We start from the raw sequence: 21,585 nt of genomic DNA, 5'->3' as shown, positions 1-21,585 counted from the left end.
GTATATGGTTTTATTTTGTTAATTCTAGTGATTATTAATAAATCTTATAAAATATAGTATTTGAAGTTAGTTTATATTAATTTTTACAGATGTGGTAGTTTTGTAAATTTGACTTAGTTCCTTATATATTTGGGAAATTAAATCTTTGCCAGAGTTTTATTATAAAAATGTTTTCCTATTTTGTTGCTTTCCTTCTAATTTTGGTTGAATTGGTTTTGTTTATACAAAACCTTTTTAATTTGATATAATCAAAATCATTCATTTCACATTTTGTAATGTTCTCTATCTCTTGCTTGGTTTTTAAACTCCTACTTTTCCAAAAGATCTGACAGGTATACTATTCTATGTTTACCTAATTTCTGATTTCACTCTATATTTAAGTCATTTACCCATTTTGAGTTTATTTTGGTATAGGGTATGAGATGTTGATCTGAACCTGATTTTTACCATACTATTTTCCAATTTTCCCAGCAGTTTGTTAAATAATAAGTTCTTGTATCAAAAGATGGGATCTTTGGGTTTATCAAATACTATCTTGCTGAGATCATTTACCCCTAGTCTATTCCATTGATCTACCCTTTTGTCTCTTAGTACCATATTGTTTTAATGACCATTGCTTTAGAGTACAGTTTAAGATCTGGTACTGTTATACCCCTAGCCTTCACATTTTTTTTATTACTTCCCTTAATATTCTTTATCTTTTGTTCTTCCAGATTAACTTTATGATTTTTTATAATAATTGTGTAATAGGAAATTTGTTACCTGAAAAATTTCCCAGGAGCCCACTGACTTCCTGTCATTATGTACTTGACAGAGGATATTAGGCAGTGGGGTGGCTAATCCTGGCTCTTTGCACTCTTTACTTCCTGTTGCAACTATGGTGGTGGTAAGTGGAGTTTTTAAACAGGCTGATTAGCCATAGGTATGTGGTTTTATTTTGTATCCCTTTTCTAATAATCATTTAATAAATCTCTTTAATATGATATTCTACATTAAGATTAATTTTAATTTTTACAATGATGGTGATCAGAAGTTGGAGAAGGAATTCTCAATTTTTTAAGATAGTCTAGATAATTTTTTAAGCCACATTTCTCCTGCCAGTTTTTCACCCCCCACCTCCACCCCCACTTGTGAACTCATGAGAGAACTCCAAACTCTTAGGAGTTCCTGCCCTACTTTTTTTCCCCCTCTACTTTTTGCTGTTCGCCTGTCCCACTGGCCTGGCTGCTTTAGTTTGAAGGACTTAGCCTGGGACTCTTGGTGAAGAAGAGATAAGCCGATTCTCGAGCCCATCTGCTTGAGAAGCACTGCTGCTGTTGATCTTGCTTGTTCCTGCTCCTGTTCTGGCCCCAATCCCAATCCCAGCTCTGGCTGATGTTGCTGTTCCTTTTAGTGTTATGGGTTGCTGCTGCTGCTGCAAAGCTAGGAGTTCTTGGAGCCACTCTCTGGGCATCTGGTAAAAGCCCAGATGTGTTTTCCTTAGCCACTGATTAGCCTCCTAAGCAAGCTGCCCCCTAACATTTTACCTCAAGGGGGAAGGGAAAGGAAGATTACTCTTCCAAACAGGAAGTAAAATTGCAAGCATGGCACACTCTATGAAAAAGCAGTGCATTACCTATGTCAAACAGCTCCCAGTTTTAGGATGCTTTTTCTTCCTACCATTCCTGAGTGCACTGGTCCTTTTAATTCTCTTGCCTGAAATTCATTTGAGCCTGCCCAGTCTCTAAGATTCATCCAATTTGGGATTCCTCCACACTATGTTCAATTCTCCCTCACTGCAACAAAAGGAACCTGAATGGATGGGGAAGGAACTTTAAAAGGGTCTGGAGATGAAATTTTTAAGTCTCTTCAGACTCCATTGTTTTATAAATGTCTCTATCTTATTGTATTTTACTAATGATTTGCCTTAAGATTTACTTTTGTTGTTTTAAGTTTCTATCTGTAGCATACCAGGCATCTTAGGATCTGGGAGATATGATTGATGTATTGATATTGTATTACCAGACACATGGTCAGACCTCTTGATGTTCATTGTATGGAAAGACTCAGTCCTAGGCACTAGAATAGCAAATTCATGAACTGGGACTTGGCGGCCACGCTGCCTTGGCTCAGAGTACATTCATTTGCAAAGCACAGTTAGATTAGGGCCCTCTGCTCTAAGACGGAAGGTAAGGGTTAAAAAAAAAATCCTAGAGATGGGAGGTCCTAGTTTCAAATCTGGCCTCACACTTCCCAGGTGTGTGACCCTGGGCAAGTCACTTGACCCCCATTGCCTAGCCCTTACCACTCTTTTACCTTGGAGCCAATATACAGTATTGACTCCAAGATGGAAGGTAAGGGTTTTTTAATTTTAAAAAAAATGGGGGCAGCTGGGTAGCTCAGTAGATTGAGAGCCAGGCCTTGAGATGGGAGGTCCTAGGTTCGAATCTGGCCTCAGACACTTCCCAGATGTGTGACCCTGGGCAAGTCACTTGACCCCCATTGCCTACCCCTCACCACTCCTGTGTACATTCATTTGCAAAGCACAATTAGGGCCCTCAGCTCTGAGTACATTCATTAGCATGGGTTGGATTAATCTCCACCTCATTGTCAATTCAACCAATGTTAAAACCTATGTCATGCTATGTATTTGTTGATCTCCTCCCAATCCACATTCCTAAAACCTGGGGAACTAGCACAAAACTCTTACTAGCTCTTACTTTTGCCCTTTCTCTTTCTCCCTTCCCTTCCTCTCACCTCTCTCACTTCACTGTATCTCTTTTCTACTGACACAATCCCCCCAAGTGCTTCCTACTCATGCTCAGACTTTCTTGTCTATAGGAGTATCAAGGAGTTGGTACTCCCCACCTATTCTCTTATTCCTCTTATTTCCTTGGAGTTCGTGTTACTCCCCGTGTTTCAACTTTTGCCTTTGAGTCATTATTCTCCATTTCCTTAGACTCCTCTCTCCACTTCAGGTTATTACCCACAGGTAAATATTATAGGACTCCCGTGGGGGGTCTCTATACTATCTGATAAATACTATTCTGTTACATTGAATCATTTTAATCTACTGTTTTAGCTTTTAGATAGTTATCTTTCTCCTATAACTAAACAAATATCATTTTAAAAGCCCACACAATGGCCTTTTCTTCCCAGTTTGCCTTTGTTAATTGTCACATAGATAATGGATGGACTTCATCAAAACTGGTTATAATCTGGTTAACAACCTTTGGAGAATTTAATGAGCTAAATATCTCACTCAGATTTTAAGGGGTCTTCAGACATAATTTTTAGACTTTTTTTCAATAGCTCTGACTGATCATGTTGCCTGCCCCCGAGTTATTTGTAACAAGAGGTAATAGGTCCATTTTAGTAACTGAAGTGAGGTGCAATTTTATCCCTACCTCCACATTTGTAAAAATGTAAACAGATGGGATATATCACAGTCTCATACCAGAGGAGCTAAAAAGTTGCTCCTAGAGCATGGTACTGCTAGATGGCTCCCAAAAGGAAGCATCTCATTTATAATTCTTTAGCTTACTCTACCCTTCCACCAGAACGATCTAGATTCTTGGTGACGATTTTAGATCCAACATCAACAGTACAGAAGTTTGTATCTTTTCTAGACTCCTGCCAAATTTTGAAATAATGGCAGTAATAAAAATTTTAAAAGCATATCTCAGCCAACGTTGAAAGATTGCTACACCTGAAAAACTTGTGACAAGTATCCGTTAGCTTCTAAGGTTTGGTTTTGTTTTTTTGTGAATCCTGGGTTCATTTGCTATTGCCATTAAATGGGCTATTATAACTGGAGATTTTGATACTTCTTGAACGTGCATTATCTGTTGTACTACTGTTCTTTATAAAATGTTTTTTTCTAAAAAAAAAAAATCAATTGCACTCACATAGTGATTCATAGCCAAATAAAAAAAAGGAAACGGATCTCACTGGGGTGAGGAACCTTTATTATTCTACCTTCTCTTAGCTGACACAGTGTCAATGATTATAAGCTATATATTTTTTATTAAAATTTTTTGTTTTTGCTTGCATGTGCAATATAGTATTAGTTTTATTTTTCTCTCCTTTTGGTATTTGAAGCATATCAAAAGTATTAAGAAAATTTTCTTTATTTTTTATTTTGCAGTAATATAAGTTTAAAATGCATTTACCCTAATGTCAATGCATACCCAAAAAAGCTTTAAACTATAAAATACCATTGATTGTTTAAAAATATAGGACTTTGCTTAATGATTCTGTCAGATTCCAGAAGTCATTGCCCAGCACCAAAGGAGCACAAAGCTAAACTGCATAGTGCCTATCAAGCACAAAGTCAAAGAGACAATCCCAGGATTGATGTAATTTTGAGCCAAGACAAGAGGACTTGAACTTGTTTGGGGTTTGAGGTTGCAACTGTTTTGACATGTCAAAGGCAGGTCTTCCTTGTCCCTTGTTCTACCAAGTATCCCAATTTGGCTCCTACCTGGCTCCCATAAATCTAGTCCTTTTTCTGTCTTTCACAGTGTGGCAAACTTTCTGTAGACCTGGCTACTGATTGGGTAAATGCAAAATTGCTTAAATCATTTTAATTGAGCCCTGATTCAAGGACCTGTTATAGGCTTATTTTTCCTTAGAATTTTTACAAATAAGACTTTGATATTTTATATTTCATCCACAAGTTATTTTTTCTCTTATTTGGATTTTGTTTTTTATTTCTCTTGCAAACTGATTCATATACCTCATAACTCAGCCATACATCCCTAAGTGATCCCTGTGTTTTACAACATCTTCCTCAGAGGGGGAATATATTATTCTGACATGCAAAGTTTAAATTCTTTTGAGAGAAGTTTCAGACTAAGAAACATACTACCACTCTGAATCCAGGAAGTGAACTGTTTGGAGAAGACACGATGAAGATGCCTGCACAGACAAGCCAGACCAGAGTGAACTTTGGGATGTGGTGACTTGAACTGCGTAGGGTTGAATGCATTTGTTTTGTATTTATACTCTTATGCCAAAGGGGACTGCCCCCAATTGGCTTTTTGTCAATGCACCTAGCAGTCATTGGTTTGTTCTTTTCCCTTTTATCCCCAAATTATTGTAGTTTAAAAGTTGATTATGTTAAATGACTACTTGGGGAGACTAGTCTCCCAAAACGATCATCAAGGGAATGTGTAATTGGAAATATTGCTTTAAAAATTGCATTTCCCAGGAGCCCACTGACTTTCTGTCATTATGTACTTCCTGTAGACAGAGGATATTAGGCAATGGGGTGGCTGATCCCACTTCTTTGTGCTCTTTACTTCCTGTCATGACCTTAATGGTGGTAAGTGTTGTTTTTGAACAACCTGATTAGCCATGGTCATGTGATTTTATTTTGTATCCCTTTTATTCCTTCCTTTTTAATGATCATTTAATAAATCTTTTTAATATAATCTACATTATAAGATTAAATTTAATTGAATCTTATGGCACCGAGTAAGATTAATTTGGGTAGGAAGAGGTGGTAGTTTTGGAACGAACAATCATTTCTATTATTGACTTGGTAATTTTCAGGGGTCTTGACTTCAATTCAAGGGGTTTCTAGGGTCTTGACTTCAATTCAACATTTAAGCGCTTACCTTCTCTATACCAGGCTTTGTGTTCCACACACCTAACATACAGAGATAAAAATGTCAATATCTACTTGGAAACATGTTATAGTATAATAGGAAAGTGACGTTCTGCTGAGTCCACAAAGAGGCAGTATTGGCTCATATCATTTTGCAATATCTGAACCTGTAGGTATAGGCAGTCTCTAGAAAGGGAGAAAGCATTTGCCCCTAAATGGAGTCTTTTATCTCTGGAATAAGGAAATCACCACTGCCCACATTTCTTGAAATTTCTCCCAACCTTTTAAATTCCTAGACCTAATACTTTCTTCTATATTCCAGGATCCTTGTTCCCACTTCTAATAACATTTAGTCATTCCTTTCAAGACTGCTTATCAATATGACTCCAGAGACTACTGCCCACCCCAATTAGTGGTGTTGAAGCCAAGGGAGAATCAAGGAGAGACTGGGACTTAAGTGATCCTCTGTTTTACAGATAAGGCCCAGTATAGTTAAGTGACTGACATTCTCATGTATCTTATAGTTATGACATCCTAAGTTATAAAGGCTTCCACATATCTTAATGTTAATCCGTAAACAAATATTATTTTGGTCTATTATTAGTAGAGATAGGGGGAAAAAAGATATCTCAGATGATTAGCATATGGAACAAAAATTCAGGAGGAAATCAAATATTTGTACCTAGATAGAAAAGGAGACTGTCATACCAAAGGTATCAGGTCAAAAAAATAAAAGGCATCAGGTTTCTAAAAGCCTAATCCTTAGGCTTAAGAAGTCACTAATGAGGCATTATATCTTTTCACTGACCTTGACAAGCTAATTAAAACACTGGAAAATTTTCAAAAGGTTAGGATTTACATTTTATTGTCATTTACAATCAAATGTTATTTGGATACATACTCTTGTTACACTTGATCTTTTTTTTTTTTGGGTAATAGAAAAAAAAATTATAAGCTATATAATTTAGATAGCTGACAGTTGTTCACACTGTTCACAGGATCCACAATTACTTCAATTCATTAATGGTTGATTCGAGCTTTTCCTTGTTGGCTCCAGAAAATTCACCCACCTGTTGAGAGTTTTGAAAATTTCCATTAAAACAAAACATAAGACAGTTTTTTATTTAACAAGATTTAGAATGAATTTTTCAAAAAACCTCTTGTAGAATGATAGTTTTTTCAAAGTACATAACAATTTCAGAAGGTGATATGGCATACAGAACAGCACTGGCTTTGTATTCTTGATATTGGAAGCACATGGAATTTGGGCAGAAAAGGAGGATTGTTATATAATTTATTTTCTGGAAATGAAACCTAAGAAGAACAATAACTTAAAAAAACCCAAAACAAGCAGATTTATGCTTAAAAGGGCGCAACTGATTTTAAATACATTTGCCCAGTTATAATTCAGCTCCTCTTGTCCAAGGAGTTTTCAAAGCCTTCCACGAGCCATAAGGTGAAGCAGCAAACTTTTGGTGTCTCTTAGATGTGATGTTGATTTACTGCCTGTGCTCTGACTCATCTACTTGAGTCATTTCTTATAGAACATTCCTCATTCAGCAAGGAACCCCACATGTTCAATGCTGGTCTAAGCCACCTTTTGCTTAACATTCCTTTTCCCTTCAGAAACTAGATATAGGTAAAATTCATGAGAAGATGCAATGACCTACCTTTACACCATTTTTATAGAACTGAAAAGTTGGCATGCATTTCACTTCGCACTCTGCAGCAATATCCTGCAAACAGAGAGATTAGTTAATTATGAGTAAACAAGTACCGAATCTCACTTAAACCCCATATCTCAAACTTTGGCACTGTCTCAGTCTACACAAAATCAGTAAAGAGGATATGTGCTTCAACAATTCTCTCACATCTCAAATTTTTGTAGATATTAACGCCTATATTTTAGGAATAGTCCCTGCCTTGAATTAGAAAAGTGATAATAAACAAAGCTGTAACTGATTTTTAAAAATGGTATTGCCACTTATATATAATTCTAGAATTTAGCTAACCATCCTTGAATCCAGGAGAGCTTCATGTGTCATTTTTATAAAATATATTAACCTCTTATTTTCCATGTACCTAACAGAAATAACAAAATGTTTTAAACTGTCAAATAAGGAATTCTCCTTCCCTTGTGAAGAGTTTCTATTTTACTTTTTCCTGTCTGTTAAAGGAAAACAAGCATGTTTTGTGGGGACTGGGGATGGAAGGTGGATCACACTGCTATAGTCCATTTAGACTTCAAAAGACTAGTAAAGAAGCCACAAAAAGAATGATGGTAATTGAACATTTTTTTTCTTTTAATTTAAAAGATTTCAGAATGATCCAGCCAGAAGATGAGAGAGTAAACTACTGGTATCCTCAATTAGTCCCTAAACAGCTATCTCTGAGCAGTGGAAAAGGGCTCTAATCCAACATAGGGTCTTCCCCATTACTTTTGAATCTTAGCTCTCAATCAGGAGCCACCTGGTTATGATATATGTTCTAACTACATGTTCCCCCCTCTAAAAAAATTCCAAAAAATCCTTTCATTTAAGTAGTATCTTTGACAAGCAAAATACCAGACTTACCTATGATACTTTACAAAGGAAAACAGGAGGATGCAGCTTATAAATCTTCTGTCTAGATGGTTACCACATAATTATTGAGCCTGCGTGTATACCTATACCTTGTAGGCAAACCTAACAACACTTTTATTTTTCTAAATAGGAAATACATAATAATCAGACTTGAGAGCTGAAAGGGACCTCATAAGTCATCTCATCCAACTCCCTTTTTTCCTCTATTAGAATATGAACTTCTTGAAGGCAAGAACTGTTTTTGTCTTTTTGTTCTCAATGTAAGGCACATAGTAGATGGTAAAAAATGCTGGTTGCCTATAGGTAAAGAAATGAATGCCCACTGAAGCTGGCTTACTGGCTTACACACATGTAAAAAGTGGCAGAGCTGGAATTTGAAACCTAGCATCTTCTTTCCGTTGTGACATGCAATGACTACTCCCCCTGCCCCTGCCACTGTCCTTTTTTTCATCTCTTGTGCTCTCTTTATAGTATTCTTTCTCAGACTACACTGCTTCCTCTTGACATTTTCCCTGACCCCACCACAAATAAACATTACTTTGCATATTTAGAGCAAATCACTTTCTACATGGGAATTTTCCACTATTTCATAGGGTAAGTTTTGAAAAAAGGAGCATAACTTGTGCATTCTCTCCCACTGACTGGCTTCCCTTTTTGTTTATGGGACATTAAGTGAACATTTTTAACAGGCAATACATGCAGCATCAACCTTACATAGTAAGACAAGAACTTTAGAATAGTTTCTTAAGACAAACTACAAGATAAATGACTCCACTAATTTTGCCATGGAAAGAGACAGTTTTACAAATTACTCAATGTTATCCTACCTATTTCCCACCTATGTTTACCAATATATTCCCTCCCCGCTTTTTCAAATCACTTTACACAAGGGAGAATAATCAAATTGCTATCCCCAGGATAATGTTAGAGCTTACTTGACCCTTGACATACTTATTGTCAATGATAAATGAGTCAAGCTATCAAAGAAACAAAAAACTTTAATTATTGTAATTATAACCTTTGTCCCTTCTTCTCACTATGGAAAAACAATAATCTGAGAGAGAATCTGCAAGAAAACCCTGACCACCTAGTATAGTGCCTTGTTCAAAAGGTGTTAATAAGTATTTGCTAAACTAAGCCATATCACAAAAAAGACCCATGTCACAATGGCTTTTAGTTCAAGTTAAGTTCCAGAGCAGGGATGAAGATGGAATAAGGAAAAAAAAGGATATTGGACAGTTTTTAGTATCTCTAATTTCCAGCCAAGTTTCACCTTCTAGAGGAAAAGGTAGAATACTTCATTTAGAATTATTAAAACTGATTTCAGGCCCTAGCTTTGTTACTTAATGAGTGAAATCGATGTGATCTCTAAACTTGTATCCTCACCTACAAAAATGTAGTTGTTTATTCTGATGAGCATTTTTGCTTATATATAGCCCAAGAAAGGGTCCTATAAAATTCCCTTTTTGAGAAGTTAAGAATTAGACTAAACCTGGAATTAAAAAACAAGTTCAAACTCTACCATGGACACTTACTATTTTTGTATGTGACTGAGCAAATCTCTTAACTTCTCTAAGCTTCCATTTCTTCAGCTATAAAACTGGGACAATAAGAACACCCACATCATGCAAACCTTAAAATGCTGTATAAATATTAGCTATGATTTTATTTCTTCTAGTTTTATTTTTTGGTAAAACCTAACTCTTTTGTGAACTAAGAAGAGATTATAAAAAAAAAAGGACTATACCTACACCTTAGTCAGGTTAATGTGGGGGTGAGGAGGAAGAAGCTGTAATTTCTATTAAAAAAAAGCACTCGATTTCGAGTCAAAAAATGTGACCTCTTTCTCATCTAGACTCTACCTCCTATGTAACTGTTTGTGTTGTTCCATTTCTTCTAGTTGATTGCTGAATTCTAGCCTTTCTCTGATCCTCATATCTTTGTTCCTGTCATCCATCATATTAACTATCACTATTACCTTTCAGTCATATGTAAAGATGATAAAGATATTATCTCAAAAAGTGCCACAAAATTCTTTTAAACAAAATTAAATTTTAATATGCTTCAAGGGGAAAAAAGTTGGAAGAATGTTGTAAAATCAAAGGAATAACAACTTATAAACAGAGGGGAGTCACTGCAATAAAGTCTTACAAATCAGTTACTATAGATTACCTTTAAAGCTGGTGATTGATTTAGTATGCAATTCAAGATGGAGACCTTAAAATCCATCCTGAGTTCCTGTAATAGTTGACTTTCCTTTTAGGCCACTTTCTTATCACTATGGCCTGGGGACTTTCCCCACTAAAAACATGCATTTTCTAAATTTCTAGGTTATTTCCAACTTTTCTCTTCTTGATTTTCCCATATAATTTTACAAAGTACAGCTAAACAAAACAGTACACATTTGGTTGGCACCGTCTGACAATACTATACCTATAACAAGAGGTTTAAGAAGGTATGTGAAGCTTTGTTTTTTTCCAAAGATTTTAGCTGCACATGTAAAATTTGAAAATAATTCAGTCTTTTGTGATAAGGTATTCCCAGGGTACTCTGTATAATATCACTCAGAATATTCCTTGTCATATTGAGCAATGTTGCAGTGACCAGGTCAAAGAACAAGATATTATATTTATCCTCTTAAAATTTCATCTTGTTAAACAATGATACATGAGTTAAAAAAAAAATCTTCCCCAACAAAATGAGAAGCTTACTCATTGCCAAGTTAGGCAAGCTTTCTATAACTTGCGACATCAAATTACTTCAACTGCCAACCAAAATAGAGCACAAATATGTGGACAAACATGCCCAAGGCTTGATCTTTACCTACCAAAGTGAGTGTGATAGGTACTTCAAAATACTGCAATTAACTCTATTTCATCTTAGGCACTAGCTATATCCTGGGAATGTAATCAAGTATTTACCTTAAGAAAATTTCACTTTTACCTATGCTTTTTTATTTGTTCATCTATTAATTATGTACAGAATTCAGTGTCTTCCCTGTCACAAAAACTCTCTTAAATTCACATGCTGAATTTTCTACTCAAAAGAAGTTATCCCCTATATGTAGATTCTACAGAATGCCTAGGTGTTCCTTTCCATAGAACATAATGCTTAATAAATGTTTTTCAAAAAGCAACCTATTCTTGATTTAGCTACATCAACAATATTCAGAGTTCTGACAAAACAGAATATAATTTAAATTATGATTTATAGTTTAAAGTGACTTGCGATTGTTATTGCTTACAAGGGGAGATACAACTGGTACACTGAAAAGAACATTAATTTAAAATGAAAAGAACTTGGATTCAAATCTCTCCTGTCACCAGAGGGACGGGGAGCAAGAGTTAGAGCTGATGATGTCTAACATCACTTAATGCTCTAAAGCTGATTCTAGGACTTGTTCCAGAATTGTTCCATTTTAGCCCAGTAAGCAGTATAAGGCAAACTATAGATAAGAATAGAGAATGATGCTTTAAAAAAAAATGACTAATCCAGGATCCAGTGTTCTGTTTTCTCCAGATGTCCTATGTTCACCTCCTGCCTGTGACTCTTATCTTTATTCTTCCAAATATTTGATTCTTCAGGCTGACTACTAGGCCATCTCTTACTTTTCCTACAAGAATTTTAATAACTTTCAAACAGGTCCAAAACATGCCACTGTGGTCTCTAATTGCTCTGAAGTTAAGGCAGTTATAGAGCAGATCCTCAGGGGCAGAGCAAAAAATAAAACTTAAGGCTCATAATTGAATTTACATTTTACCAAGTAACAAGGTATTTAGTAAATCTTGGGGCTCTCTAAGGGAGAAATATGGAGTTCTTGATCTCTTTAACTTATGTAAGTTAGTGATTACCAATCTTTTTCTTGAACCCCATATACTCCTTAGATGCTTTAGAAAATATATTCTCTTAAAGTTTTATAGAATATATTTTTCAGGACAAAAATCTATACCAATTTTAGGAATATGATCTCCAATATTCCTGAAAAAGTAGCAGGTACAAATATCTGATCTTACGAATATAGGTATTTTAATAAGACTAGTCATGGCTTAAATATTACCACAAATCTGGAGAAACAAGAGGTGGTGGTTATGTTCAGCCACCATACCATACCTTCAACTACTTACCTGACAGTCATCAACATCCACTTCTACAAAGACTACATCTGGGTACTTTTCATAAAGTGACTGTTGAATGAAAATAATAACAATGATAACAGCAACAACAATAACAATGAATATGGAGGTGATCTTAGTATTAGCCTACTGAAGATAATAGCAAAACAATTGTAAGTCTGGATAAAGTGAATAATAAATTAAGCTTTCTTCAATAATCCAACTAAGAAGAGGGGACAGCTGGGTAGTTAAGTGAATTGAGAGCCAGGCCTAGAGATGGGAGGATATAGGTTCAAATCTGGCCTCAGCCACTTCCTAGCTGTGTGACCCTGGGCAAGTCACTTGACCCCCATTGCCTAGCCCTTACCACTCTTCTGCCTTGGAGCCAATACACAGTATTGACTCCAAGACGGAAGGTAAGGGTTTTATTAAAAAAAAAAAATCCAACTAAGATTCATATTAGATCCAAGTAGTTAAATTGTCTTGGAATTGATTTCTAACCAGAGAGACAAAATGATGGGCTGGATTCTAAATTATGCTAAATCTCAAGCTTTAAAAGCCAGTTGATTTAGGAAAATCTCAATTTCTAAAATCAACCACAAATTAGGTCAATCCTAATTTTTAAGTTTTATTTCAAGGCTACATGAATTGCTAAATCAAAAGCTATTTCTTAGGCTTCAAAAAGAGACAATAGCAAGAGGCCATTATATTTTAGCTTTTATTATACACCTACAACCCCCCCCCCCCAACTTTTCTCCTTTCCTGGCTACATTATATACCAATTTGTGCCAGTCATTTTATTTCAAAATTCTTATCAAGAAATTTTAGGAAACAAAATATTTAAATAACATAGGGTTCAGTGGTAGAACAAACACTTAACATGGATATTTAATATTCCTCTTTTAAACAGAAAGTGCTTAATACTCACATGAAAGAAAGGTTTGATCATTTTGCATGGTCCACACCATGTGGCTGAGAAGTCAACTACTACCAATTTTTCTCCAGCCTCTTTCAATTCGGAGTAAAAGTTTTCCTATAGAAGGAGAAAAAAAAAACACCCCTCACTATTCTACATAAATAAACAATTTCCTTATATGCTATTTAGGAAGATTGGGAATTCAGATAAAGCTCAACTTGAAGAACACCATTACATTCATACTTACATTCTTATGTAAGTACATTCCACATAAACCTTCAAGTTAAGAGAATGGCAGGAAATTATCACTACCACTAGTAGTAGTGAGTTTTTTTTTTAACATTTTCTCTTAATAACAACTCTATACAGAAGGGTAAGAGCTCCTAGGCAAGAAGGTAAAGTGACTTGTCCAAGATCACAGAGTTATGAAGTGTCTGAGGTCATTTTTGAACCCAGGTCCTCCCAACTCCAGACCTGCTCTAGCCATCGAGCCACCTAGTTGCCCCTACCACTAGTAGTTCTACAAGGAGAAACTGGGAGTAGGAGGGTTGGGTCTGGATTGTGGTTTCATGGATATATGGAATTCCACAAATACAAGTTTTCTTCATTAACCTTTCTTATAAATCATATTATTTCTACTTAGGTCAGCTCTAGGAGGCACTCTCTTCTTTATCTCCCAGTTCTTCAAAGGAGATATAAACTCAGACCTTCCACAAAGAGTCCCCTTTATGCTGTCTTTAGACAAACTCCTTCCCCTGTACAATTTCCACTTTCACTTGGAAGTCACCAGGATCATCAGCTTTAAAGGTAAAATGCTCAGATCATTTTAATGAGTCTTTAGAAGTACTGTCAACAGTACTTCTAAAAACTATTAATTTAGTTATGCTTCTTCATTTTACCCAAGTGTGGCTTCAGGCTTCTGATGTCATCTGCAATTACTGACTAGTATCATTACGGTATCTGTATCAATTACTACATAGTATAAACAAACCTTCCAAAGGGTAAAAAAAAGACAATTCACCTAATAAATTTTCCAATATCATTAAACTACCCACAACTTAAATTTAAACTGTTTTAAAAGGCAACATTTAACATTTTATACTAGAATAAAGGCTGTAAAAATGAGGTCCATTATTTCTCTTAACTTCTGATCAAATTCTTATTCTTTTAGATGAAAATTTTAATGAGATGCAGTTTTTTCTTTTAAAATTTAATCTCAAATTTTAGCTTTGACAAAACTGCACATTGGTACCATACTATTTCTGCATATTATTGACTTTTTTTTTTAAACACAGCATGCCAACCTTCCTTAAAAAAGTATTTTATTCAGGTGTTTTTACTAGGAATGAAGCTGAAAACAACACCTTACACCAAGAAATTTCTCAACAACTAATCCTTGTTAATTATTTACTGATGGCCATTGACACCACAGCCATGGAAAGAAAAAATTAACTAAAGAAAGAACAGGGTGACTTCAAGCCTCAATTTCTTCATTTGTAAGATAATGGGAATTGGATAAGATAGCCAGCTTTAGATTCATGTTCCATAATCCTGGCTTTGATTCTGTGATGTAAGATTTGTGCAAAGTTGCTTACATATTGTCTTCTATTAGATTACTTCTTGAAGGCAACAACTCTTTGCCTTTCTTTTTCTCTCTAGCACTTCGCTCTCACTGCCCAACATAAAAGTAGATGCTTAATAAATGTTTGTGGTTAACTAGGTTTAAAAAAAATCTGAATGCAATTATCAGGCAAATAAACTACAGCTATAGTGGAAAATCAATACCTAATTATCTAGCATGAGTCCCCATGCAATAAAATTACCTCCTCTCTCAATTCTGAGCACCTATAAATACTGGGAACACTTTAAAACACACACAGACACAACTACATTATATAGCTAAAGTTTCAAAAGAAAGAATGGCTGAAAATTCCCACACATTTGAAGATAAAAGGTTTCATTACATATTGTTCCATGCTGCAATACTGTGCTCTCCAAGTACAGCAGGCTATTTGCCCCCTATATTAAATAACCCCAAATGGCTATGTTCTTTCTTTAGGTACTTGTGTCTGCTTTTTAAAGTTTTTCTGAGTCCTCCCTTGCTGTATTGTTGGTTGTTACTTCTTTATGTATTTGTCATGCTTCTTTCTTTCATTTTACTGTTGATTTGGAAACTATTCAGATTTTTACTGACTGCACAGAAGCCTTTCTTATTACTTACTGCTCCTCCACTGGTTCAATTCAATTCACCACATATATATTTTTTAAAGCATGTACTATGGGGCAAAAGAATGCCAGATCTGGAGACAGGAAGACTCATCTTCCCCCTGGGCAGGTCACTTAACCCTGTTTGTCTCAATTCTTCATCTGAAAATGACCTAGAGAAGAAAATGGCCAACCACTCTAGTATTTCTGCCAAGAAAACTACAAACAGGGGGTCATGAAGAGTCAGAAAAATATCTTGATGACAACAAATGTACAAGGCAATGTGCTTGGGTACTGAGAATAAAAAGACCAAAAACCTCAAGAACCTTCTATTTTACTGGTGGATGCAGTATGTTCTGAAAGAGTTGGCCTAAAAGCCAAGATTCCACATAATTGAAATGTTAATAAATACCCAGTGTTGTCCTGGGTAATAATCATAATATCGCCAGCAGATTACTCACAATATCCAAATATTTTGGTTTACAACATTCATAACTGAGTAAGACCTACAACATCAGGATGTAGGATCGCATCTAAAGCTGGGAAGAACAAAGACCAACTGATCCAACCCTCTTTTATGGGTGAAACTTCTGCCCAACTAGGTTAAAGTAACAGCAAAAGCAAGCTGAGGCTAGGACCTCTGACTCTGGGGTAGGATTTCTTAAACCAGACTCTTTAACTTAAAAAAAAAAATTCCCCCCACAATTATATTTCAATATAATTGGTTTTCTTTATAATCCTATTGTATGTATTTCTATAGACAAAAACATTCTGATCAAAAGGGTCTGTGACAGAAAAAAGTTTAAGAACCTGAAAGCCAAGGCTTTCTTCTATGCTATGCCACTTGCCAATGCCCTGCTTAAATAAAGACTTCTAATAATAACTCCTTCCTGCCCTTACTGAGACAACCCATCTGAAATTTTATCTATCTCTAATTGGTAGGAAGTTTTGACTTTCATTAACTGAACCAACACCCGCCTATCTGCTACTTTCTACCATGATATTCCTCATTCTATCCTCTGGAGCCAATAAGTGTAAATCTAATCCCAGTATAGCAGAATTTGAAGCCTTATCACCATCCTGGTCACCCTATTTGTTCAAGTTCTGGCTTGTCTATGCGTTTATAAATGATACATTCAGAACTGAGCACAATAAAAATGTCAAGAGACCTAGACAGAATACAACAATGCTTTTTAGACAACCATTATTTACAGAGCATTGTATTCTATGCTTTAGAGAAGTTAGAAAGTTTAGAGCTGATATAGTCCCAGCCCCAAAAGAGTTTACACATAGCTTGGCATGATACTCAGTATCATCTAAGTACCTAAGTTACAAAACAAAACTGTTACATGTAGTCTGAGGGGAGATGTTTTCATCTTATCTGAGGTTAAGGTGAACATGGAAGACTTCTGAGAAGTCACATTTTGATTTGGGCTTTAAAAGATGGAAAGGACTTAAAAGGGCTAAAGGAGAAGGGAGAAATTTCCAGGGATATAAAGCACAGAAGAGGAAATACACAGCATCAAGTGGCAGAATAATTCCAACTTTCCTTAAGTGCTGAATAATTTAAGAAGGCAGGGAGATGATACAATGGATAAGAGTGCCAAGCCTGAAGTCAGGAAGACTCTCCTGAGTTCAAATCTGGCCTCAGATACTAACTAGTTCTGTGACCCTGGGCAAGTCATTTAATCCTGTTGGCTTCAGTGTCTTCCATTTGTCAAATGAGATGGAGGAAATGGCAAACCATGTCAGTATCTTTACCCAGAAAACCCCAAATGGAGTCACAAAGAATTGAATATGACTGAAAACAGCTGAACACCAATCTAAGATAGGTGGAAAGTAGAAAAGAACCAGACTGGAAGCTCTGAATAAAAGAATTTAAACTTCTAATTGTTTTGAGCAAGAAGTATTTTGACCAGCTATATATAGGAAAGTTTATTCCAAAGGACTGTAACAATAAATGTTGTATTTGTTCTAACTGCTCCTCTAGTTGTCATTCCTGTCTTCTCTCTCTCTCCTTGGGCCTCCTTATTCCCTGTGACATAATACTGAAATTAAGCTAATTAATAAACCTACAGTGCCCTCTAAAGTCTTTAAGTGAAGGGTGAAAGGAAGAGTCAATCTATGCAGCAAATTTCATTGTTGTCTTATTTTAAGAAATTGCCACAGTCACCCAACCTTCAGCAACCACCATCCTGATCAGTCAGCAGCCATCAACATGGAGGTTAAGATCCTCCACCAAAAAAAAAAAAAACAAACACTATTACTCGCTTAAGCCTCCAATGATGGTTAACATTTTTTTTTTAGCAAAAAGTCTTTTAGAAGGTATGTACATTGTTTTTTAGACATAATACTTTTGACAACAACATAATATAAGCATAACTCTCACATGCACTAGGAAACAAAAAAACTTGTGTCTTGATTTGTTGCAATCTTTGCTTTATTGTGGTGGTCTGGAACCAAACTCAGGTATGCTTGAGTTCAATTAGATCATGTTGAAGATCTAGCTTTATAGCCTATGATCAGTCATGGATAACATCTATTTAGAATATGAGTCAATTTGCAAAACATTAATGAGAATGATTTGTCTGACAAAACAGCAAGGACTTGGGGAAGTGAGGCAGGGAAGTCAATCTGCGGAACACCCAGTTCATCTAGAACTTTCACTGAGCATTTATTGTTTAAAACTGGAGGGGCTACACCAATGGGCATTAAGACGAAACTTAGAAGAGTAGTTAATATATGCACAAATACACCCAAGGGAAGTTACTAACACAGTTTTAAGAACAGATTTTTAAGATCCTAAAGAGAGAAAGATCCCCAAAGAATAGAAAAGATCATGGACAGTACCAGTAAAGGTGACCAAGAAAGGTATCGCTTCTTCTCAAATGAATTTTATGAAATTGGTCTCTTCATTTAGACATCCATCATAAATTGAGAAAGGGACAAAGGCTTTCAGTTTTCTACTTCAGATCCTGTATTCTAATACAAAATTGTCTGAGGAATAAAATAACACTGATACTATCACTTCAAGAGCATAACAAGTTTGACATTATATTAAATGTGTCTCTGGGGTACATGTTAATTTCATGTGAAATTCCATAATATATCTACCCTAAGACAACCTGGTTCAATCATGTACTGAGCATCAACATAAAGCATTAAACTAGGAGATATTATCAAGTGTTCACTACTGTCATTATTTCCTAAACAAAATCCAAAGGGAAGTTAATTCCCTATAAACACTGACCTTCTCCAAATGTATTCCTTTGGAGCTTCAATTAGAGGCAGCTAGTTGGCCCAGTAGATAAAGCAGTGGACTCTTGAATCAAGAAATCCTGACCTCAAACATTGCTTCAGACACTTACTAGCTATGTGACCTTGCTTTAACCTTTCTGCCTCAGTTTCCTCAATTCTAAATGGGGATCACAATAGCACCTACCTTCCAGAATTGTTTTAAAAATCAAATGAAACTATTTAGCATAGTGCCTGGTATGTAGTTGGTGGTTGTTCCCTCCCTTCTGAACTACTAGGCCTTCTCAGAGAAATCATTATTATATGCACAAGACCTGATTAGCCCTTCAGACAGAAAAAAAATAAAAATAAACAGTGGATGACGAATATATATTGCTTAAATTATGGTGGGGGAGGGGGGGAGAAGAAAGAGAAAGAGAGATTTGGTCTCTCTGACGGGTGCTGCAGACAATGAGCTGGGCCTAGAATTATATAAGAGGAAAACAGGCTGGATCATACTTGGGCAGTTGCAGAATCCTTTCATTTCAAAGATCCTAACTAGCTTTTAAAAATACATTAATATTCTCTTGGTGATTATATATGTGGCTATGGGTAAGAAAACAACACAATCTTAGAAGAATAAAAATTACAGATGATCCAAGGGCAGTGTAAATGTGAGGTAAAGGATATTATAACTGGTATCCTGCCATGAAGTGACATGCAAGAGATCATCAAGAACACTATGAGTCAGCTATTGAGTGTGCTGGAGCCAGTTCAAACAAGCTCAGAGCTGACTTATATTTTATATATGTAGGAAACAGATGAATGATACAAATGAGTGCTTGGTTTGAAGAAGATGTTAATAATGCAGATTACACTTAAAAGTGAATTGTGGTTAAACATCTACCAGCATACCACTGGGTAAGAGCCAAAAGGTAGGCCTTGCTCCAGCAAAAGCCAGATATAAGAATTACCAGACCAGTATACAAAATATGAGGTAAAGGACTAACAAATATCAATGAGTCTCACAGGATGATGATGGCCAAATTAAGCTACCTTTTCAACTGTCTGATGTACCCAAACAAAAATTGACTTCAGAGTTCTCTAATGTAAAAAGGAAACAGCAAAAACTCTGGCCTTTTTCAGTCAACATGCTTGCTAATAATTTTGCTGTACCCCACATTTCTAGCCATTATTTATGACCTGCATTTATGAAATACCCCTGTATTTATGAAAAACTTGCTACTATCTTCTGTTTTCACCTCCAACCTCCAGGCCTGGAAAGCACTTCTACATTTCTACTTTTTAACCTCTGGTCCTTCAAGACCATTCCCTAGCTGAAATTGATCCTTCATCGCTTTCATGGCATTTTTCCTAGTGTTCTATTTTATTCTTGTCTCCGAGTATCATATTTAGTTTTTTCTATTCAAAGGCATTATATTGTTTTCCCACTTAGTACATAAGAGACCCTTAAACAAATACTTGTTGAATTGAGCTGAATTCTCTCGTCTTTCATCTATGACTTTCCTAGCCAGTCCTGAGTATCATAAAACCCTACAAGCCAAGGAAAGAAATGTGAGAGACAAAAGTAATGTCAGTTGTTAATTCCAACCGAGTCATATGCCTGCCTCCTCTCTGCAGACTAGCTCTACAACTAAGCGGAAGAAAGTCCAGATTATTCTGGAAATTCACTTGGAGAGCACAGTATAGCCCACAGCACGGCTCTGAAGACAATTATCAGGGCTAGCTTGTTTTACTGCTGACCACTCCCTTGCCCTGAGCTCCACTGCGTCCTTGGTCCGGGTCTCTGGAACAAGGGGAAGAAAAAAGTTCTTAACGGGAGCCCCCAGCCAGGGAGAGCCACACCACCGCAAAGGAAAAGATCAGGAACAGAGGGGCTAAGTGGAGAAGGAGAGGACGAAATGGCCCAAAGGCAGTTAACTCCCTAGCCAGGGCCCGCCCAGACATTCTCTCGCCAGCAGACAGCCTAGGCCACATGGAAAAGACCACCCCACCTAGGCAGGCTGGGAAAAGTACTAGGGAAGGGGCGGGGGAGGGACGAAAATGGGTAAAAAGGCAAGTCAATAAGCACCCAGAAATGCCAGTCCTAGGGCTAAGCACTGGGCACGGTACACCCACAGTCTAGGGGGACTCTCCAGCCCGCCAGGTGGTGTGGGGAACCAGGCCCAGAACACGCAAAGCCATCCTCGGCCGTAAGTAGGGCCAGGGATCTGGGCCTTCTCTGGTCTCACCTTCCCAGCCCAGGGGCCATGCTCGCAACGCAAGGGCACTCCGACTCCTTACCATGCTCTCGATTGTTTTCACCATCGTATTCAGCGGTACGGTAGGTTCGGACTGCTGGGAAAGCTCGGGAAGCTCAAATTGCTTGAGAAGCTCAAGCTGCTCGAGAAGCTCTAACTCTTCGTAAGGCAACGACTCCTCGGAAGGCTCCGACAGTATGGGAAGCTCCGACTGCTCGGGAGCTTCGGACCGCTCGGGAGCTTCGGACCGCTCGGGAACCTCGGACTGCTCGGGAACCTCCGGCTGCTCGAGAACCTCCGGCTGCTCGGGAACCTCGGGCTGCTCGGGAACCTCGGGCTGCTCGGGAACCTCGGGCTGCTCGGGAACCTCGGGCTCCTCGGGTACCTCTGGCCCCTCGAAAACGTCTGGCTCCTCGAAAACGTCTGGCTCCTCGAGAACGTCTGGCTCCTCGAGAACGTCTGGTTCCTCGAGAACCTCTGGCTGCTCAGGAAGAGCCGGCTGCTCGGGAGGCGCAGACGGTTGGAGAGACGTGGGCAGCTCGGGAGGCGCGGGCTGCTCGGACGGCGCGGGCTGCTCGGGAAGCGCGGGCTGCACCGGAGGCACGGGCTGCAACAGAGGCACGGGCTGCACCAGTGGCACGGACAGTAACCGAGGCACGGGAGGTAACCGAGACCCGGGCAGTGG

General features: G+C 37.3%; 1 protein-coding gene across 1 annotated transcript; it reads right to left on the bottom strand.

Moving 5' to 3' along the window:
- Positions 1-6,438: 6,438 nt before the first annotated feature.
- LOC100022860 (thioredoxin-like) lies at positions 6,439-21,077 on the bottom strand. The gene is made up of 5 exons (XM_007498956.2): positions 20,944-21,077; positions 13,213-13,317; positions 12,297-12,356; positions 7,261-7,326; positions 6,439-6,660 (listed from the first exon to the last, which is right to left on the bottom strand). Exons 1-5 carry the CDS (start codon positions 20,965-20,967, stop codon positions 6,598-6,600), a joined length of 318 nt encoding a protein of 105 aa, XP_007499018.2. The 5' UTR covers positions 20,968-21,077; the 3' UTR covers positions 6,439-6,597.
- Positions 21,078-21,585: the final 508 nt, after the last annotated feature.

This window comes from Monodelphis domestica, chromosome 7 (genome assembly GCF_027887165.1).
Source record: "Monodelphis domestica isolate mMonDom1 chromosome 7, mMonDom1.pri, whole genome shotgun sequence".
In the NCBI taxonomy this organism is placed as follows: Eukaryota; Metazoa; Chordata; class Mammalia; order Didelphimorphia; family Didelphidae; genus Monodelphis; species Monodelphis domestica.
The sequence above is the reverse complement of the archived record's forward strand: the minus strand, read 5'-3'. Positions and strand labels throughout refer to the sequence as shown.